Source organism: Corvus kubaryi, unplaced genomic scaffold (assembly GCF_017639235.1).
Source record: "Corvus kubaryi isolate FWS band 111438036 unplaced genomic scaffold, C.kubaryi_AGA036_p1.0 134, whole genome shotgun sequence".
Lineage (NCBI taxonomy): Eukaryota > Metazoa > Chordata > Aves > Passeriformes > Corvidae > Corvus > Corvus kubaryi.
The window spans coordinates 4937894-4960399 of record NW_024580668.1 but is presented as its reverse complement, the minus strand read 5'-3'; the positions used below and the strand labels follow the sequence as shown (position 1 = coordinate 4960399).

The 22506-nt window shown below is 49.1% G+C and overlaps 1 protein-coding gene across 3 annotated transcripts in view; it reads left to right on the top strand.

The window, feature by feature from the left end:
* LAMA5 (laminin subunit alpha 5) overlaps positions 1-22506 on the top strand; it is an 85231-nt gene that overhangs the window by 15801 nt on the left and 46924 nt on the right. For all 3 annotated transcript variants that reach the window (XM_042046208.1, XM_042046203.1, XM_042046195.1), the window contains exon 3: positions 20827-20944. In XM_042046208.1, the coding sequence (XP_041902142.1) occupies positions 20827-20944 (118 nt within the window). The remainder of the gene's footprint in view (positions 1-20826; positions 20945-22506) is intronic.

The window sequence follows — 22506 nt, the reverse complement described above, 5'->3', positions numbered from 1 at the left end:
GGGGGTCTTGAGGGGATTGTGAGGACAAACCCAGTGTTCTTGTGAGCCTTGTAGGTCTGAGCAGCAGCAAGAACTCCACACAAACAGTGTAGCTGCAGATCTGTGCTGGTGTTAGCAGTGCCGTTGGGAATGTTAATCCCGCTGTGACCCTGGTATGTGCTGCTGTTGGGCCAGCTCACCCAGCTCTGAATGGCAGCGTCATGGTGGGGAAACTTGCTGACAAATGCTAACGTGGTGCATGGCTGGGATGCAGATTTTTAGAAGAATAAACCTGCTTGCATGCATCGGGTTTGGCTTTGTTGAAATCTGCTAACGACCAGGCTTTAAACCCAGCGCTGTCAAGGCTTGCAGGAACCATGCAGAGGAATTACAGAAAGGCTGGGTGCTCTTGGGTTTGGTGCAGGGACCTAATACAAGGTGCAAGGGAGACTCTTTTCCTGTTGGAGCTGGGTCATCTTGGTACATGTGGAATCTGGAGCCTTGTCAGGTCCAGAGAGGGACCTACCAAAACCATTTGTCCCTGGGAATGGTGAAGTAAGAAATACAAAGAAAGACAGGCATTTGCCACCTCCTAGAACTGGGTTCAGAACCAGACAGAAATAAGGTGTCAGAGTTTGAGCATCTATATCCCCTTCCAAATCCAACAGAGGGAGGATTTAGGTATACTCCTTTGGGTTGCTGGAGAGCTGAGGCATGTGTGAGTCATTCATCATTGGCACCTGGCCATTTGAAATGAAAAGCCTTGCAGGGCTTTGGTGGCAAGCTTGAGACCTCTCACGTTGTGCCAATTTTTAGTTAATTCGTTCTCTTCCGTTTCCTTCCCCTCCTCACCCTTCCCATGCGCGCAGGTTTGTGACAGGATATCCACTTCATCCGAGGGAATTGGGGGAAATACTTTCTTGTAGTGTGGCCTGCTGCCAAGGTTGCTTTGTTCTCCTTGTCACTGAAAGAACAGCCCAAGGAAACCCTTGGAACCGAAGCTGGCATGCGACTTAGAGTGGATTTCCTGCAGCTCTGCAAGTGAAGTGTATGACATGGGGATTTTTTTTTAAAATCCCATAAATGCAAGGAAAAAGGGGGCTTGGGTAGGTTACAGATGGCTGGGTCTGAAATCCTCTCTTTGATGGGAAGTTGCTGTGTCACGGACGTACAGGTTGTGCCTTGTCAAGGTTAAAATCACTCTTGGGTTTTTTTTAGTTGAATTAAGAGCTGAGCTTGCAACAGGCCTGGGGTTTTTAGTAGAATTCAGTTTGTGGTGAAGATGCTGGTTGACCATGCACCATTCAGTGTGTTGTAGCTGGAGGCTCTGCATAGCGACTCCCGAGTGCTCCATGAAGGCATAAGTCATTTTTGTGACAAATTCAGAGCTGTATTGATAATGGCAAGAAAAGTAGTGAATTTCGGTGTTTGGGACTTAATTCCTTGCTGTTGCCAAAGCATTGATGTCCAGGGCCCTGGGGTGTTTGTATAGAGGGTGAGACAGCTCTTCCTTGTTGTGGTGGGCTGGCACCTGGGCTTGTGCCCTACCACCTTTCTCTGCCCACTGTGCCCTGTGGGACACAAGATTTGGCTCCTGTTTGTCATAGCAGATCAGGTGGCATTTATCTGTGTACATACTGTGTTTTGGTGGGATCCTTACATCCCTGCCCAGGACCTCCAGAAAGCTGGGAATGTCACAGAGATCTAATTAACTGTTGGCCACAGAAGAAGCAGATGCTGTTTCAAGTCTCATCCAAAGCACAAAATCCTATTTGTATCCTATGGAAGGGGACTTGAGTGTTTCCTTTTTCAGCCCATGATTTAGCCAAGGGCTTCCTGAACAAACTAGGCAAATCAGCAAGGCTTTGGCAGTACTAAAAAGGGTCTTACTATAGCTCTTTTATAGTATTTTTTAAATTTTATTTTTAGTGCTGCAGAGCCCAGGCTGTCTGGATGGAGCAGGTCCCAGATTTGTTCAGCTCCCAGCCTGCTCTGGAGAGCCCATCCCAACAAGCTTGTGGTCCTGACTGCTGGAGCTGTGCTTGTAAAACTGGGTGTAAAAACCAGCCTGCAAGCTGTCTAAAGCACAGACAAGTATTCTTTTGTCTGGTTTCTCCCTTTTAATTCTAAACTGGCCCAGGAACTCCTCTAAGAATATTTAAATGCCTTGTGCAGTCAACCTGTATTGATCTTACTTGCTACAACTCAAACAACTCATAGAACATACAGTTGGGAGCATTTGTTTGCTCTGGATGGTAGGAATGTCCTCTTGAAAATGTGCTATGCTTTGGTAAGAATGAATAGAGGGTTTTTCCACCCCCTCTCCAGGTTTCTGAAGGCCAAAGTCTTGAAACGGCTTAGAAAGGCTGCTGAAGCTGCTGATAAGATACGCAGCAAATGTGCTCGAGAGCCTAATGTAGGAACAGAAATGTCTGAGCTGTTTGCTTTCCCCTTAACAGTGTGAAAAATTAGTGTGTCTTTTTAAGGAGCCTGGGGAATTGTGTGCTCAGAGTGAGGGCTGTGCTGAGCTATTACTCCTGGCTTGTGTTATCCCTGGGGCTGGCAGCTGAAACGCTTGGGTTGGAGTTACTGGGTAGGAGAGTGGAGCTCATTTGGACCCTGCAGAGCCCCAGTTGTTGCAGTTTTGTTTTTAGCAGGCTCCCTCTGGCTCTGAGCTTGCTGCAGAGATGGCCTCTTGATACAGCAAGCCCTGTGTTTGGAGATGTGATTTTTCTATCCAGTTAATTCCTTCTTTTCTTCCCCCACCACTTTGTTGTTCCTGTGTCTCATTGCAGAAGGAAGCTCTCCAGCAACTTTGGTAGCAGGTCTGTGCACCTGCTGTGAGTGTGCTGGGAGCTTTTGGTGAGGCTGGGCTCACACACCATCAGCCAGCTCAGGGGGAGGATGCTGCTCTACACTGTATATTTTATACCAGTGCTGCTTTTTGCCTGAAATGTGTGAGTGTTACCCCAGGCCAGGGGGGCAGAGGAGCAGGGCACTCATTGGAGCTGTGGGATCCCACTCTGCCCGTGCTGGGCTGCTCTGACATCCACGAGCCATCTGCAGAGAGCTACTTCCATGAAGGCCAGTTGGACATACTTCATCAGGGTGTGGTGCTGTGAGAATGACAATGTAGCTCTTGCTTAAAAACTTTCTTAACCTCTCAAGTCAGACACACCTGTGCTCTGCCCCCACCCTGGACACTTGCCATCCCGTATGCCTCCCCTTCTTTCATCAGTGGTCTTTATTTCAGTGGTGTGTGCTTGCTCACCCAGACCTCTTATCTCCACTAAATCAAGAGTTTTCTTAAGCCCTTGTGTTTCTGTAGCACTCCCCTTATCTCTGTTCCTTCCCAGGGCTGGGCAGTGGGAGCAGGGAAGCAGGAGGGGCTGAGCACACTGTAAATGCCTGTTTGCCCTGCAGTGATGCTGTGTGGCTTAACAGCAACAGACAAGGCTGAAAGCACCTGGAGGACAGTTGGGTTTTCCCAAATTGCTGGGCAGTTGGGGGTTCTGCATGGTGATTTTATTTTTTAGGGTTTGAGGCAATGGGATTTGTAGAGTGTTAATGCAGTCCAAAACTGCAGTTTCTCATGTGGATGGCAGGTCAGAGAAAAAGACTGAAGACTTGTCTTGCAGGTTGCTGTCAGGTGTATCTATGGTCTTGTGTCTGCTTTCTGTCCCCTTGTCCTTCTTCCTAACCACCAGAATCAGGATACTGTGAAATCCTGTGGGAATTTGCCATCCACAGGGAAGGGCAGCAGCTCCATAGCTCACCCCATCTTTACCCCAGTTGGTAGCCAGAGGTGCAGGTTTGGGCCATGACACCGAACTGCATCTGCAGGTGCTGTTTTGGGGGAAACCTGTGCAATGCGAGCACACCTGGATGAGGTATGACTGCCTGCTTTGGTGCAGGCAGCTGTGTGGATGGATATACATATCCTTGGAATAATGTCTGGCTAGTTGTACAGCACTGTCAGTTTTACTGTTTGTAAAGCATCTGACCTTTCTTTTGCTAAGGCTTTCAACAAGTCAATTTACGGTCTTAGAAGGGACCACCCAGAGCCTGGTTTTGTGGCTGGGGAGAAGGAAGGGAGGGAGCTTTTCAAAGAGCTGAGGAGACAAAATTACTCCTGTGGCCTGTATATTGATTTCATGAACCGTGAGGCTCCGAGGCAGATTGCCAGTCTGCTTCGCTGTGATCTTGGCAGAATGTGACCCCTGTCCCTCAGCAGCAGAGCAGTGGAGGTGATCACGTTTCCCCAGGCAGATCCGATTTCTGGAGGATGTGGGGGTGATGTACCCTCTGCCTGGGAACGGGGCTGGGAAGCGTTGCAGGGGAGGCTTTGGCTGTGCCTGGTAGGCACACATCGAGCGCAAACACCCGCCTCAGCAGCTCTGGAGATGAGTGCCAAACTGGATTGCTTGTAGCTACGCTGTTTGCATGAATGGCTTTGCCTCCCCTCCTTTGAAGATGATGATTCTCTTTTGAAAACAGGAGATCAAGAATCTGGTCTCAAGACGTGTTGAAAGACACTATTTACAAATGTTTATCCTGGAAAATATAAAGCTCCCCTTGGGAGCAGAGCCTTACAGTACAGTGGTCTCCTATGGACTGAAGTACAGCTGTCTGACAGCTCATGAGCCAGACCTGCTCAGGCTGGTGTTCTGCTGAGATCCCACTTCTTCCCAATAGCCTTAGTGCAGACCCCATGGTGTTTCATGTTGCTGTTACACACGGGGCTGTATTCAATGCTAAACGGCACTCAAAGGGCTCTGCCTCTACAAGAACTGCAAATGTTTAGCAAAGGGTAGAAGTTACTTGGCTGCTCTAAAGGTATTTTGGGACATTCACATCAGTAAAAGATCAATAAAAGTTTCTTGTTAATCTCCTAGTGCCATGATGTGCCACAATAATGCTACTGCCATCTCCAAAGTATCAGCTTCATGTCCTTGGTTCTTGCTCCAAGGAGCAGCACAGATTCCAAATTTCAGCAGCAGTGTGGGGTAATGTGCACTGTCCCTGCCTGAATCAGAGCAAATCCAGAATCCAAATCCCTGATGGAGCAAATCCCCGAGGGAGATGAACTCCCTGTGCCTGTGGTGCTGATGGTTGCACGCATCTCCAGTGAGGACATGCACTGGGTGTTCCAGGCGTGCTGAGTTTGTAATCCCCTGTTTATGCTGTATCCATAACTGGTACGTGAGTTCCGGTCCTTTTTCCTCTTGTCTTGAGGGATAGTAAATCACCCCTGGTGATGTCACTTTCTGGGCAGTGAGTGCAGATAAGGCCTTGGATTCTGCAGTGGGGGGGACTGATCAGTTATCATGTCCCTACACTACGAGGAAGGAGGGAACATGAGATGGCTGGGGTGTTTGTTGTCTTTGGTGCCGGCGTTGGAAAGGCTTTGGGGTTTATTTTCCCCACGTCCCAACGTCAGCAGTGAGCCTTGGTGCAGCTCAGCGTTCCTGCCCTGCGTGCCTCAGCGTCCCCGGGGCTGGGACAGGATGTGAGCGCGTTTGTGGCATGGTGGCCCCGGGTCAGGTTGCTGAAAGGGAGAGGGGTGGCAGGTGCGTGGCCGGCGGCACAGCCGGGGCCGTGGCACGGCTCCCTGTGCTCTGCAAATAAAAACCGCCCAGATTTGGAACTGGGTCAGGAGCATGACCTGAAACACACCGAGGGGCTCGGGGAGTTTTGGGCTGCGCCGCTTCCTCCCGATCCTGGCTGCTGCCCCAGCCAGAAATTCGGTGTGAGAAATGTGAGCAGGTGGATTAGTGCTGCTGCTGGCTCGGTGCTGACTGAGCAGAAGCACTTGCAGTGGCGGGGTTTGCAGTTAGCCTCTTTCTTCTTTGTGTGCCTTTCTGACCAGGGTGGCTGGAGGTGTGCTGAAAGCATCAGTCCTCAGCAAAGTGAAGCTGTTGCAGTTGGGCTGGGCTTCTCTGTCAGCAGCAAGACCCGCTTTGGGCAGCCCTGGAGCAGGTCAGAGGAACATGGGGCTCTACAGAGAGCAGCGTGAAGCTGCTGTGGATGTCTGAGCCGTGGGGGCTGCTGGCCTGGAGAGCAAAGTGACCGCACGTGTCTGCAGCGTGCGTCGTCTTAATGTGTTGTTTATTTGATGTGCTGTTTGTTCTGGCACAGCCCGGGCGCACGCTGGGGTGGATAATGCTGGAGAACAGCGTGAGCTAACCCTGCTTCTCAAAGAGAAGCCTTGCACTTGTTAGAAGCATCTTTTCTCCCAGTGCCTGCTATGTGGAAGCCAGGGATTCAGGAAGGGAGGGGAGTCTCTCTGCCTGTCCCCAAGGCAGGGACAGTAGCACACCTCTGTGTGTGTGGAAGTGCCTTTGGTGTTCAGCATGCCTGCACCAAACCTGGACAAAGGCTTCAGGCTTCAGTTGCCCCACAGCTACAGGGCAGAGTGCATGGGAGGAATGCGGCATCTGGAAAGGCCTTGGCTCTGGATTCTGCCTTCTGTCTTCCCTTATATCTTCTGCTGGTCCTTTGAAGGGTGTCTGGTGCTTTGCACAGCCAGCAGTGACAGCCAGCACACAGGATATGGCCGTGGTGGGGACAGTCAGCAGCCTGCCCCAGGGGGACTGTCTTGTGTCCCACCACATTGAGAGCCATCAATTTCCTGTTTTTGGTTACAATAACACAGCGCCTGTTTAAAAACAACCCGCATTAGCCCTCCCTCCGAAAGAATTTGAACCTGTCATGAAAATTAGAGGAGAAACATTTTCCCAGACATCTCATCCAAAGTAGAGCATTGCTGGAACTTGAAGCTGCGGGAGTGGAGGGACCTCACTTGCCATCCCAGGGGGTCGGGGACGTGTCAGCATCACCCAGAGCGTATCAGCTGAAGCGATGTGGGGTGGAGATGAAAAAATTCCCTGATATTTCAGTGGCTGATCAAAACCATATTGAAAATCTGTGCCTGCAGGAGTTGCTGCATTTCATTAAATAAAAACAGCTTCTCTTCATCCTCCTGGAGTTGAGCTGACAGGGGCAGACAAAAACCACGTTGTTGGTATCACACTCATGATATGATCTTATCAGCCCCTGCCTGTAAATTGTGACCAAGTTTGACTCTTTCCTTGGATTGATTTGGGAAGCCTCCTCTTCCCCAGAAATGAGTTTTCCAGATGCTTACTTTAAAGGGAAAAAAAAAAAAATAGTTAGGGATTTTCTTTGGCCACCTTTCCAGCTTCCAGCTGTTAAGTGCTGGAAATGTGTTCTTCATTATGTCCAAGAGAGAAATGTTTCTTTCTTCCGATTGGGGAGGCAATAAATATTTCACAACATAATATGCTGTGGACAAGTGAGTTAGTGTGGTTTGTTCTCTGGGCAGCAGCCCCGGTGGCTGCCGTGGGGAGCCAGTGCCGGTGTGATGGACGGGGCAGGGATTCAGCTGTCCCCAGGCTGTACACGGTCACTTTACTGGATTATAGTTTCCACAACCAAGTGTCTGGTTCTGCCTTCAGAACCAAGCCCCACAGCAGAAATCAGCAGCAATCCTTAACAGCCCCTCTGCATTAACTTTCCAGCGCTGCCACTTAGAGCCAACACCTAGCCTCCTCCGATTCCTTTCTCCTCATCTGACCCCAAAGCAGTTGAGTTCTGGGTTGAGCCTGATGAGCCGGCAATGGGGCTATTTTGGGTTAAGAGGAGGAGGGGTGAATTCTAACTTTGTGGATTACTCCATCCTCTGCCAGCATTGGCTTTGCTCCTGGCAAGGATGCTCCAGTTTGCTTCTAGTGCTCTTGGCCAGCATGGCCTGGGCACTTCCACAGATCAGAGAATTGCAGGATATCACCCAGCGCTTGTTCCAGCCAATGTTTGGCAATTGAGTTGCCAAAGTTTGGCATGTACTTTCCTCTTTGGTCAAGAAGGTGCACAGGGATAGAACAGATAAATTTGGGCCTCTGCAAAAGTTTGTGTCTGTAGTCACTGCATCCAGCTTGGTGGTGCCAATTCCAGGGACAGCTGTGACAGTGTCTAGATCTGAGGGGACTTTCTTGGAAAAGATGGAGAGACGGGGCTGTCATTGATGGTAACAGCAACTCACGACCTAAATCATCTCACGGAAGGTGTGGTGTAATCAGGGTGCATCCATGAAGGAGCCCTGGCAGCAGAACAGCAGTGGCTGATGCTGTACATGGTAACTCGTAGTGTGAAAAGAAAAACTGTCAAAAATGCTGTGGGCTGGTTAAAATTTGAAGGAGTGTGAGCCCCAAGAGGGAGATGACATGACTGAAAGAGCAGAGTTGGACAATAGAACTGAAGTATTTCTCGGACAGGAAATGAAGGAGCAGCCCAGCAGGTGGGAAGGTGGTTGATTCACAGAGTTGGGAATTCTCCCGGGTCTCTGCTGTGATCCCTGTTCTGCACCTGGCATGGGCGGCTCTCATGCAGCCCATGTGTCCTCGGGGAAAGTAAGGAGGCACAGGTATCCATGTGGGAGTGTTGGGCAAGTTACCAGCTGTTGGTGTAGTTGCATCTCTACAAAGCGTAACCTGGAGCATACATCACCTGCTCCCTCCTGCCTATATACCTCTAAAAATTATTCCATCTTTTTTTTGCTTCTCACATTTTCTCTGGCAACAGCCCAAAACTAATGGGAAAGGCAGAATGGGACTTTTCAGATGTTCTAGACCTTCATTCCCAATATGGAAAATGCTTTAAAATATCTTCTTTGACCACAAAACCTGCAGCATATTTTCCCTTTAAAATAATGTTTAATAAGACTTTTTTTTAAAAAGGAATTAAAATACCAATAGAAGCAGGAGGGCATAAGCCAAGCATTAAGAAAAAACCCCTGAGGATAAAATGAGTTTGTGAGCAATTTGGTCTTGAACTCTGTGGGAATGGGACTAAATCTGTGAAGTCTTCCCGGATATCCTGGCATAATTTGGAGCCCTAAAAATAGCCCAAAACTTGAATAGCCTGGATGACCTCAAAGCTGCTTTTCAAGAGACTTTTAATGTAGTCAGAGTAGGTGAACACCCTGCAGCACATCCAGGTTTCAGGAACCCCTGATGGGTCAATTGGGGGATGGCTAATTGGTTACTGGACCTCGTTAGCATCAGGCTTTGATGGATTGGGCTCCCGGGTTTGCTCCTGCAATGAGCAAATAGTGGTGGGGCACAGTGGCCTCTTTTGGAAATGTGAAGCGAGTCTAAAGGGGCCAATTAAGCGGGTCCCAGGGAGGGCTGTTTCACAGAAGACCACGGCCCTCCCTGCTGCTGGCTGTGCTGGCCCAGAGCCCACTGCAGTGATTTATCCCTGGGCTCCAGTGCTGACCCCCGGGGCCGGGAGGAGATGCAGGCGTATGCAGAAAGGTGCTTGCGAGGGAGCTCTGCTTTGAAACAAAGCAGCCAATTTCCTTTCACCACAGACAAGCCTTATCTGTAGAGATTATGATGGTCTCCAGTGGAGCCTCTGGTGTCATAACCGTGCTCTTCCTGGGCAGATAGAGAGGCTTGTGCAAAAATCCCATAGCGGCAGCCTGGGATCTGATGCGGCTGTGACTCACGAGCTCTGGACTGTGTGGGAGGTGCTGGGACCGGGCAGTTTGGGGCTTTTTGGTTAGTTTTTGTGGGTTTTTGTGGTTTTGTTGTGTTTTTTTTGGTTTTTTTTTTTTTTAACTGGCAGATGAGAAGAGCTGCAGGGCCTTCTGTCCTGAACATTGTAGAGAGGCTCAGCTCAGGTGTGTTTTGAGGCATCTCACTGATGCCTGACTGCTGTTCTGGGTCTCTGCACATGTGTGGATCCTGCTGTGCTATCAGCAGAAGGCTGCCCAACACCTGGGATCTGTCTTGCTGGTCTGACAGGCATGGGGATTTCTCCCAGTAGTCATGCATGGATGTTGTCCAAGGAAAAGGTCTTCTTTGGGACGTGTTCTCCTCAGCCAGACAGAGAAGGTTGTTTTCTTCAGCTCCTGGGAAACACTTCTCAGTGCACTCTTGCAAATACAAATGCAGGAATCTACTGCCTACAGGGTTGTTGTCCATAAAGCTTGCAGTGTGGGTTGTAGATAAGTTGCTTAGTCTGTCATACCCAAGAATGGACCATAGTTTATGTTCCTGGCACAAACATAGCTGAGGTGTGTTTGCCTTTTTCCCCTCTTCCTGTGGTCCCAGTGGATGCTGCTTAGCTTGACATTACTGATGGGCTGCAAATAGGTTGGTCTGGGGGAATTTTGTAGTTACCCAGTCCTCATCAGCCAAGAAAGATTACTTCTCCTCACCTCTTCATGCAAAGCCCCATCCTGCCTCTCTAAGTGTGCTGGGTAGCCAGGTTGATAAAGATTTTGGGCTAGTGTGTGTGTGTATATATATATATATATATTTATATATATTTAGCTCATTCATATTGTTCTGTGATGCTCAATGTTCTTTTTGAAGCTGGGGCAGGAAGAGGCTGGAGATAAGACAACAATAAAAGGCTGGAATAAACCCTGCAAGCAGAGATAATGTACTTCAGAGAATATGGGTGAACTGGCAGACTGGAAAGTTCAAGGAAATTGCAACTTTTGGCCCCTCAAGATGATGACTTTTCCCACCAACTGCTCTGCACAGCCTTGGCTTGTGATGTATCTGAGACAGCTTTTAGTTTAACTGGGAGCACCTGTTAGATACAAGTTCATTATGTTCAGAGTTGTATGACAGTGTATCTGTTGTTTCACTAATTTTTTTTTTTTAATATTAGTCCATTTAAAGGATTTTGTTCTTAATACCTGGCCTAAATCAAAAGGTTTCCCATGTACCCTCCTCAGCTTTTCCTCCCCTGCATTCCTGTTGTACGAATCCATCTTGTGATACCTGACACGTCTACAATGAGGAGAAATTAATCACTGCATCTTGTCTTGATTTTGCACCCTCCCACCCCAGCTTGTTGGGAAGTTGGCGTTATATCATTAGGGATTTGCTAACCCTGTGGAGAGAGGTCTCCTTCCTGTCTGCGTTGCAGGTTTCTCTCCCTAAATGCCTGGGTTTGGGAGGTGTTGAAGGCAGTGATGATGGGGAGATACCTTGAGCTACAGGCACTGGTTGCAGGGTCATGCTGGCTCCAGGGGATTTAAGACAGGATTTTTGTTTGAATGTGTCTTGAAGGATAGTTTTGAAAATTGCTGAGTATTACATCTCTCAGGACCTCGGTTCTCAGGCTGAACCTGAACTGAGAAGCAGGCAGACTCCTTTCTGACTCTGCCAATTTCTTTGCTTGGCTTGAAATGCCTTTGGGGTGTAATTCCATATTTGTTGGCTCTCCATCTTTTTTGGGGTATAATTTACCCACAGACAGTGTTTGCTGAGCTTAGACATCAGCAGTGCAGTGTAGGTGCCGCATAATCTGCCACACGGATTTACCTCAGCCCTCCCAAATCTTCAGTAGCCCACGCTGCTTCTGTACAGAAATGGTGCAAAAATCGATGTCCGGGCTGTGCCGCTTCTTATTTGCAGAGCAGAAGAAATGAAGCTGTATGACAGGTCAGAACAGATTTTTTAGTGAGGAGCTATTTGGAGGAAGTTGAAGAATTTTGGCCCAGCACAGGCTGAAATTCCTGCTTGGTTGTGTGGGAGCTTCAGCTCTGGGGGAGGCAGCTCTGCTTGCAAATCCATTGAGGCTTCGCCCGGACTTTTATTTATAAGAGCACAAATGGTTTGTACTTTGCAGGCTGTGTTCTGGTGGCTTGCAAGAATGGGAAATGGAGGAGGTGTGGGGAAGAGCCCCTGTGCCTCCTTCCAGGCAGGCTCAGGGAGAAGGAGAGGACCTGAGCACACCAGAGGCTCCAAGCTCGTGTCTGGACGTGGGCCTGCGCTTTGTCACAGCTGTGCCCATACATCTGGGTCTGGAATGTGCTGTGGTTTAGTGGCTTGGTTTCATCACATTCACTGCCAAAGTCACGGATTCCTCCTATATGTTTTAAAAGCAAACAATCTGTGGCTGCAGACACTGTTCCCTGTGGGTCAGCACGCAGGCAGCTGGGGGAACACTTAAACCAAATGAACCCAGAGCTGTTAAATTATTCTCCGAGGAAATGAGAAAGATGAGCAGCAGCGACTGATGAGCTCTTGGTGAAATCCTCTCACAGTGGTGATGTCATTGGGCACGTATAGGAGTGAACATCGACTTTTCATGGAATTCTTTTTCTTGTGCTCAAGGTCATAGTTTTCACCCTGTTAGACTGCACATTGATAAACAGGAGGTACCAGGCACGGCTGTCATTACTAAAAGTATTGCAACTCTTTGACTTCGAGCCCATTCTCTCTCTGTCCCAGCAGCAGATGCCCAGGGAGCCCTTACAGACAATATCTACAGCTGCTGGGACAGTTTAGCAGTAGGAAGGGCCTGAACTGGGCTCTCCTCCCAGCTGTGCTTGCTGTGTAGCGATGGCCAGTCACTGGGGAAGAGAAGAGGGACAGGTTTTTCTCTAAAGCTGGACTTCTCCCCATGAAATAATGGATAGATCAGGTTTTTTTGCCATGTGGGGAGAGGCTGTGGCAGTGCCATCCTCTCCTTCATGTCTGCTGTCTGTTGTTCCAGTCTTCTTCACAGAGCACCTAGTTGATGTCCTTGAAATACAGCTGGGAGATTGTTCCCTGAGCAAAGGCAGCATTGGGATCAGCTGCTCTTGAGGAATGTTGTCCATGTGAACAGGGACATTGGAGGATGACGAGATGGACTTAAAAGGTTTGTTTCCAGATCAGTGCCATGCTGGATCTCAGTGTGAGGCAGTGAGCCCTTTATCCTGGGCACAGGGACTGGTCATCTCCTTCCAGGACTGAGATGTGCTCCTTGTCTAGAATTGGCCATGGTAGAATGGGGCACTCCAAGGAGGTTTTTTAATTTCCTGTCTGGCATTAAAAACTCAGTCGGTTCTTTCCCATTAGTTACAAAAGAACCTTCTCTCCCTGTGTGCGGAGTGACAGCTCCCTGAAGAGACTCTGCTTCTCGCAGTCTCAAATAACTGCAGTCAGATGACATCCCTCAAGTCAGGCTTTTTCTTAGCAGTTTCAGATTTAGGCTGCAAACACACCAGTTAGTACTAGCAAGCTGGAATTCCCTGCATTTTGTATTTATAGGAAAGCACTTTTTTTCTGTATGTTCTGGGATTCAAGAGTTTCTGCTGTGGTGTAGTTTTCATTTTGCTAAAATTAGTCTTAAACTCCTCTTAGTTTAAGGGAGGAGAATTAAGGCAGTGGACCCAAGGCCCTCTGAAAATCAGTCTTGAGAACCATGTGGGTTTTCTTCTCTCTCATGAAGTAGGTGGCTGGATTTATTTAGCTGCCTGCATTTGAGTGACTTCCAGTTAAATTCCTCTAGAACACCAAGTCTTCCTGGGACACCTGCCTGTTGCTCACCTGTCTGCATGAAGCTGCTTGCAGGAACTTTGGCTTTCTCACTTCTGCACATTGGACAGCATGGCACAAGCACACGGCACTTTCACAGTGGGGGCTATCAGGGCACTTTGTGTCTCTGTAAAGGAGGCTTTTTTCCTTTGAGTCACTTTTTTCCTTATCCCACTTCTCATGTAATACTGTATCTTACTGGGAGGAAGACCCTAGTATGAACTGTCACTAATCCTGCCAGCTAATTATTGATGCACATATTTTCCCAGAACACACCATTCCTAAAAAAAAAAAAACCCCAAACATTCCTGGAAGCTTCCTACAAGCATTTAACCATCAAGGACAATTGACACCTCAAGGTAAATAGTCTGAGAATCTGAAATCCTGAATGTAGTTATAGTGTCTTATCTCTGCAGCACCAGGAAGTTTTAAGGGCCTCTTTACAGCCACCTCTGTGCTGGGTTTCTGATGGTGTTTGCAGGAGGATTAAAGCAACTAGGGAGGGTAGGAGTCCTTGTGGTGGGGGCACCTGATCCTCTCCACACTCCTTGGCCTCAGTCAGCTCCTGGGCTGGCCTGGCCTTGGAGACCAGTGCTTGTACCCCTTTACAGGGTGCCCAAGGACAGGGGAGTCCACTTAACCATTCCCTGAGGGTGTGGTAGATCAAGTTTGGGCTAAAAGACAAATATTTAAGTCTTGTCTTTTATGGGTTACTTAACACTTTGCCCAGCAGCCTAGAAAGTTGCAGAGGCCATCTCAGTCAAGTGCAGGGAATCTCTTACTGCACAGTGAGAGGCTGGTGTGGGCAAAGTCCTTCTCTGGAAGTGACTGAAGCCTTATCCCAAGGAATTCCAGTCATCCCCCTCTGTCCTGACCAGTTTTGCTCTGCTGTGGTGCCTCTGGTTACCCAAGTCTGGCTGCAGTGACCTTTGGGTGGCTGTCGGGCACACACAAAGGGCTGGTCTGAATTCGGAGGGCACCCCACTTGCTGGGTTTAAGCACAGGCTTGTGTTTGACCATGTACAGGTTGGTGTGTCAGCATCCCTGGATGCTGCACCTGTAGCCGTGTGCCATTTGCTGTTTGCAGCTCCAGCTAGGCAGGGATTTAACAGGATGTTCCTCCGTGCCTCTCCTTAGTGCCAGCTGGCTGTACCTGCTGTGAATCAGGCTCTTGCTGCTGCCCTGTTGGAGGTCATTTCTAAAACTTGGCTATCCAAATCTTCAGCACTGTGCAGGCCACAAGTGATGGCACTGCTCTGCCCTGCCATGTGCCAGGTGCTGCAGATTTAGTCCCCCAAGGATTTTTGGCAGGAGGTGTGTGTGGCACTGGCAGGGGAAGGACAACTTGCGCAGGAAGATGCTGTGAAGATAAAGCAGTGCTGTGTGTGAAATCGGTGGATGAACCAAATCCTTCTCAGAAGTGGTGTTTAAAGAAAAAATCCTTTGTGGAAAATGCTCCATCAGCTGTTCACCTAAGCCAAGCTGCTTAGGAAGGGAATAGGCACTGTTTAGAAAATAACATCATAAAGCATTGAGTTGCTGCTGCTGCTGCTTGTAATGACACTGAGCAGGTTTCATGCTGGCTGGTAGCTCTGAATCTGTGGTTTCCTGGAGAGTGTTTTCTTTGATCTCTCTCAGTAAAACTCCAGTAGTTTTGAGAGGAAAATTTGAAAGCAGGTTGGTGCAAAATTAAGTGTCAGTGCTCACCTCTGTCGCCAGCCGTACCGAGGGGTTCAATAGCTGCCAGTTTGCACCTCTGTCCTCTCCCTGTGGTGAAAGGTTGTTTCTAAAGCTTGGCTGTCAAAATCTTGAGATGCCAGCATAGGGAACCTTCTCATTCAGAACCCTGTAATCCTCCATGAGCAGGTTGGAAAAACATCATTTTTAGGAGTGAGGATTTGAGACACGGACATACAAGAGCAAGCCAGGAGTTGCTGTGAGGAAAAGAGCAAAATGGGAGCAAAGCGTATTTCAGTGCACACCCCTCTTTCAAACACTGACTTTTGTGCTTTTCTGTGTGGGGTTTGTTTGCTCTCAGGCTCTCGAGTATTTTATAAGAAATGGCTGGATAAAAAGCCATGCCCACTTGGAGGGGCAGCACCTTTGTTTGCTGCCTGGAAGGGTTGAAGTAGTTCTTGTGTGATTGAAAATAAAAAGTAGGCACACACTAAATGTGAGAGATTCTATTAAAGGATTCTGATGGATGGGCTGGGCAGAAATAAATCTGCTGTAGGACAGCAGAAGCTCAGCAGGGGGACAGTCAGTTGTTAATGAGTAAATTCACTGCTTCCATGAGAATAAATGATTACAGGCAAAGGATGCAAAAGGGGCAGATCACTGACCTAGACAAGTTCAAAGTGAGTCAGAAGCTCTCTGCCTTTCCAGGGCTTTTCCACCTCCTGCATATTTGTTTGTGGGGGTAAAAGGTGCACAAAAAGGCACCTTCTTAGCTTTAGCTGCTGCCACTGACGTGGTGCCAGCACTGCCAAGTGTTTCCAAGGCTTATTCATGGCAGCTGGGCAGCCACTTGCCCAGGCTGTGGACGGAGGTGACCTGTGCTCCCAGAGAGCTGTTTTTCCCTGGCACTGTGGATTGATAACCCCATCCAGCCTCTGACATCTCCACGTTTTCCAGGTGGGCTTGTGGCTGCGGTGATGGACCAGGCAGTGCCTGGGGGTTGGATGGGCTTGGAAGAGAGTAAAATAATTTGATTTTTGAAACTGGGGAAAAATAATTAACATTCTCTGACACTTTCCATAGTGGCTCTTTTTCTGCTTTCCTGCTTCTAGGTTTTGCAGGTTTCTGGAGCTGCTGTGCAGTGACCCAGACTGGGGTGCAGAACGCCCCAAAACGCTGCAGGTGCCTGCTGAAGGTGTCCTCAAGCCCTTTGCTGTGCATATCCAGGAGGCCTCATGTGCCCCTAAACAGTGGGATTTATTGCCCATGCACTGGTGTTGAGCTGCACCTGCTCAGCAGGTCCATCCGATCCTTCCAGGAGATCCCAAGTGGGAATGAGCAGCACTGGTAATGCTCTCCACGCACAGCTCCACAGGGGTATGGAGCAGTGGTGAGGGAGAGACGAACTGCTTTGTTTTTACATGGTGCTATTTTCATAAGGCAACGCCAAGGTAATAAATCTGTCCTGTGGAAAATTAGCCAGTGGTTTACTGTATAAACTGCTCCTGTGGGATCCGGGGCCGGGAGCAGAGCTGGGTGTAGCTCCAGCCAGCACAGCCTGCTCAGACCTTTTCATCTGAGAACCAAAAAGAGCTCCTCTTGCTGTTGGTGAAAATGTAGTTGCCAATATTACAACAGTGTGAAGATCTGTTTTGGTTACTGAATGTCTCTGTGTGGCTTTGTGGTGCCTTGGAGTATCAATGAGACTTCCCCAAAACTCCCTCACCAAAACTCCCTCACCAAGGCACAGCTGGTCCAGCTTGTTGTCTTCTTCCCACATGTACCTCCCAGAACTGGAAAACTGAAATCAGTGTCTCGAGGGAAGGAATGGAGAAGAAATGTGTGAATTTGCCATCATGTGCTGCTTACACAGAAGGATGGATGAACAACCGGACAGAGAATGTGCTGCTCCAAAAGCAGCTGAGTTTCTTGTGCCCCCCTCTGGAATCTGTTTTTACTCTTCAAGTCTTTGCACTGTCACACTGGGCAGTAATCAGAATTATATTCTCATGGGCTTTTGGTGCTGGATAAAGCTGCCCACCATCTAAGGCACAAAGGGATGGAGTGTGGGACACAGAGGAAATGCCCTCATCTCCATCTTCCTCTCCTGGCTCCAGCACTTGCTCCATCCTTCCCGGCACTGGGGCAGCTGCAGATTGTTACTAAGGAAACTTGCTTCAAAACCACTAACAGCAACATCAACTACATGTAGGGATGTTACTATTTTCAAAGAAATCTGGTTGCTAATTAAAGTAGTGTCAGAATTTCCTGGCTGGAAGATTGTTTTATGAAATCCCAGAGGCTGGTCAAAGGTTGAGCTGTACCTGGCATGTTTTCAGAGGTGGGGAAAGCAAGGGATCTGCTGGTGTGGAGACAAGTGTGTGCATCAAGTCTGGTGTTTTCACCTCTTTTCTCCATCAAGAAGGGAAAAAAATGTCGTAAGTGGCTGGGAGCATAGAGGTTTTTATTCATCTGACTGATAATAGGAGCTAAATAAGGGCTTTGGAAAAAAACCCAACCATTTCTCTTGCAATATTGGTTGGGCAGAACTGTACTGGAACTAAACATGGAATGAAAAGTCTGGCTTTTCTGCCAGCTCTATTTTTAGAGCTACTGCTCCATCTTTGCATCTGAGTTTTCTCAGCAGATGCACTGGAAACAGGCAATTTGCTGTTATTTTTTCCGGCCAGGCTGTGATACTCTGCAAGATAAGGATGTTGGATGGAGGGGCAGGGGACTCGCCAGACCGGACAGAAATCCCCCTGGTCTGAAAAGACCCAGGACATGGGTCTTGTTCCAGGTTTGGGGTCACTGTGGTCACAGACTCCTGAATATTTTCTGTGCTCCATTAGGAATGACCCTTGCATACTGGAGGGGAGTGGTTGTGCAGTGTTGGCTGGCTTCTTTGTGTCCCAAAATTGCGGTCACGACTGGAATAAAATTCAGCAGCAGTAAGAGCACGCAGCAGTGCTGCAGATGGATTCGGGTATGGAGAGAGGAATTGTGTTTGGCTTTGAGAGCAAATACCTGCCCTGGGCTTCAGCTGAGGTACTGCAGCTGATCCAGACATATCCAGCAAGAATCCAGAGGTTCTTGTGCTTTCCTGTGAAAAGCAGCAATGGAAGATAAAAGGTGTGCTAGCCCTGGTCTGGGACATCTAACCCTGCCAGTGGGGCTGGGACTGGCCTTCCAGAGAACTCCAGCAAGCATGGCCACAGTTGTGCCCAGTGTGTGTGTGTCCCATGACTCAAAATGTACTGAAACCATCTCTACCTCCTTCTTTCAGCTGGAGGGCTCAGAGGGGTCAGGAGCCTGTGGCTGCCCAGCCCTGCCTGTCCCTACCCCAGGGGCATTTACACCAGAGCTTGCAACCAGCAGCACCAAGTTCTTTTTCTGGCTGTTGTTTTTGCTCTGTGAATCACTGAGCCCAAGGCTTGGTTTTGTGTCAAGTTTCACTGTTTGGGCAAAAGCTGCACCAATTTGACTGCATGGTAATCCATGTTCTCTGGAGGGAGGGGACTTCTGAGAACTAGAAGCGTGTGAGGAGTTGGACTCCAGGACATTTAATTAGCAACACTTTTTTCCAGCATAAAGCTGAACAATGAGGCAGACCTCCTAGAAATGCCGTGGGATTTATGGGCCATAAACTCCTTACTGGCTTTGCAAAAAGAAAGGCAGTAGAGAGGGGTGCACCTCACATTTCTAAATTTGTGTTTGTGGTTGCTGTTCATTCAGAGCAGAAAATCCCCCTGTGCCTGAGGCCAGAACATATACAGGTATTCTGGAGCCACAGGGGATTTTGTCCAGCTAAAGGCAGTGTTGGATTCCAGCAGGAGCATTAATTTGTTCCCTGCAGAATAAAGCTGGAGGAGGGTTTAGAGTGGAGGGAAGGTGTAACTTCACAGGCTGGTGTTCAGCCCTGTTCCCATGCCAAGAGGCAGATGTTGAGCTGTGAGACCTGGTCCTGCAGAGAAAGCAGCTGCCTGAGCTGAAGCCTCTTGGGCTTCACTATCAAATAACAGCTCTGCTGAGAGGTTAAGCAGGCAGAAAACACTGCTCCTCTGGAAAAGCTTAGTCTTGTATGCCTTGACAACACACATGTTGCAGAGGGGAACTAGGGCAGCACTGAAGTCTGTTTTCCCTCAGTTTTTTGAAAAGGATGCCTGTTTCCCCCTTGGCTGGGCTTGAAAGTCTTTTGGAGCAGGGAACCGAGTTGGGTGACTGCTTTGGTTTCTTTGTTCTGGATGGCACCAGTGCAAACCCTGAGAGTGGTGACACATCCCACCCTCCTGCCCATTCCCAGCTGGAGAACAGCCTCTGCCCTGCTGTGCTTGATGATCATGTGGAGTTCCCAGCTGGATCTGGTTCACTCCTCCCTGAGCATCTCTCTCAAGCCCCCTTAGCCTACACCCAGGTGTGGTTTCAGGTGCCACCAGCCTGCAGTGGGAATCAGACCAATACCCGTGGTAAGTGGAGGAGAGGCTGCCCCAGAGCCAGGGGAGCGTTTGGCAGTGTCCTGACGAGGTTTTTGCTTGAATGTCCTGCTGAGGGCGGGGACTGAGCTGATGCCAGTCCTCAGGGCTGCCCACATCCCCTTATCCATACCTGCACACCAGCACTCAGACCCCTTGTCTGACTGTCCCCAGCAAGATCCATGCTTGGTAGATGGCTTGGTAGATTTAAATACCTCTTTTGTGTTTCTTCTGGCCTTTACTTGCTCAGTCTGTGGATGATCAGGGCTATTTCAGAGGCATGTTATTAATATTCGTCCTTTGCTCAGCGATGCGTGTGGCCAGGCAGGCTGAGGTGCTGGCTGCTGTTCTGGCCCTCCTGCATGGCTGAGATGGTCATGGAGAAGTCCTTCTCCTCCCCTTGCAGAAATGTCCCTCTGGATACTTCTCAGTCTTTAGCAGGGGTGTATGCTCATACAGCCCCAGCTCTGCATGAGGAGGGACTCCTGAGCTATAAATCTCTGCCTTTCAAGCACTAAACTCCCTTTTGGGTTGTTTTTGACGTTAGGAATTTTCTCCGATAAGAGAACTTTATTTGCCTTTAAATATCACTTTGTGACAGGATGATGGAGTGGGGATTCTTGGAGCAAGCCTGTGCCAGCCGGGGAAGGGAAATTCTGCTGGGGCTTTTGTTTCTCTCTAGCACTGACATTGTAGCTCTTTAAAGACTACGTTTATTTTATACTTGGCAGGAGTGTGTGTGCACGTGTCAGTGTCCAGACAAATGGGAGCAGCCCAGCGTTGGAGCTGTGCTGGAGCCAAGTGGGTCTCCTGCTCTCCCCTCCCTGTGGCACCTGGGGAAGAGGAGCTGTGCTGGGGTTTTTCTGGAACAGGCTTCAAAACACAGGCTGTGTTGGTGAAGCAGGGCTGGTATATGGAATGCCTTAAAAAAACAGAAGGATTTTGTGATGCTGTCTGCAAGGTGCAGTTGGATGCTCCCTGGCTGTGCCACCTGTTACCCCAAGAACAGCCCAAAAGCCAAGTCTCCAGGACAGCATCGTAGCTGGTTTGTAATGCAGCCTGTTCAGACTAAGCCTGGGGTGTCTCCCAGCACAACCTGAGTACAGCCTGTAACCACAAAGTCTGAGCTTTGTTTGCATTCAGTGGGAGCTGAGCTCCCTAATCTGGCTCTCTGCAGCAGCTGTGTCCTATCACCATCCCTTTAGATACGGAGGATTTCGCTCCACAGGCTGCTTGTGAGCAGCAGGAGCTGCAAAGTGCCAGCTCATTTATTCCACTTGGATCCCACGAAGTTCTCTCTGCTTTTCAGGATGCCTCAAGCAGCCAACTCACTCTGTGTTCCTTTCTTTCAGCTCTTCCATGTAGCATATGTCCTGATCAAGTTTGCCAATTCCCCTCGTCCTGACCTCTGGGTGCTGGAGCGATCGACTGATTTTGGCCTCACCTACGAGCCCTGGCAGTATTTTGCCTGTGAGTATGTCAGGGGGCTGCAGTTCAGTGTCAGGTGGTGAGGGCAGGGTGAAGATGACTCTGTGCAAATACAAGGCTGGGTTTGGAGCTGTTCCTGTGTCACTGTTGCGATGCAGCCCATGTCCTCTGTTTCATCTGCCCAATAAGGCTGCAAGAACTGAAGGTTTAATGCTCCTCAGGGCAGGAGAACTGTTTTGCTCTCTGGTACTGAAAAATTTAAAATACAGTCATGAAATGTGTGGGGATGCCAAAGTTGGCACCAGCATCCACACACATCCACACCAGCTGGGTGTTGTGTTGTGGATCTAGATCTGAACGTGAGATTTCTTATCATCTCCTCCCTGCTCTCCTCTTTCTGCCTGTCTGCTCTGTACCATCCCAGACAATATTCGAGCTCCTCCAGAAGCCAAGCAGCAGCTCGCTTCCAAGTGGCTGCTGTCACAGAAAAGTCTGGATGCAGAAAACATTCCCTTGTGATTATCAGTACCAGAGATTGGATCCAGCCTGTGTGGGGCAGGGAACCGCTGTCCTGCTGCTGTGCAAGGTGGGATCAGAGACAGCTGGCTGGAAAGGAGATCTAGCCTGTGCATTTGGCTTCCCCATTCTCTGATTAAAACCTTAAGAAACAGCTGGTTCTACAAAACTCTTCTCCCAGGAGGGTGTGTGTGGTAGCCGGATGCTGAGGATCTTGTTAACCACCAGCTCCTCCCAGAAGCAGCAGCAGTAATTGGGAGAAGATGTGAGTTAAGATCTACAGCCAGAGCTTAAAACCTGGCAAGAAAGGACGTGGGAGCACTCAGAGGCCTTGCCCTGGGCTGTCCCTAAAGGCTCATATTTCTGGCTTACCTGTTAGGCTGTACTTTGAATTTCTGGCCTCTTCTTGTGCAAGAAAGAGCTGCAGACATGTTACTGCTGTCTTGCCTTAGCGTGGTAGCTCCTCTGCAGGGCGGATGTTTTTCTCTCTGCTGTGTGCTAGTAGGGAATTACTGCTGTCAAATTCCTGCTTTGCTTTTTTCTATCTTCTCTGAGAATTTCTCGGCCAGCTCCGAAGCCTCTCTTGAGGCCCATTACAGTCGTGTTCCTGCGTGGTCTGGAGCTGCACAGGGAGCTCTTGCCCCACCGGCTTGTTCCTGTGTGTAGTGGCAGTGCTGTAACATCTGGAGTCCCCTTCCCTCCCAAAACATCAGGCCCTGTTACCACTCCCCTGGAGAAGTGACATGCAGTGACACAGCCCAGTGGAAAATTCCCATGGAAATCAAGAGGTGGCTGCTCCAAAACCTGCCAGATTTGCTAGCACAAGAAGTCCTCTGCGGAGGTTTATTTTTGTCGCGGGGGATTCTGTAGGTGGTCTAATAGAAACACTGCCAGGTCAGTACCAGGGTTAAAAGCAGCTGGCAGAAATGCAGGGTTTCTTCAGAGATGCCAGTGAGCCTTGCCAGGGGTGACACTGTGGCACTGCCCACCCTGGCTCAGTGCTGCTCATCACGGGAGGTGCCAAGGTGCTTTTGGGCTCAGCTCTGCGGGAGGAGGGAGAAGTGACTGCTGGGTGAGGCTGGGTCCTT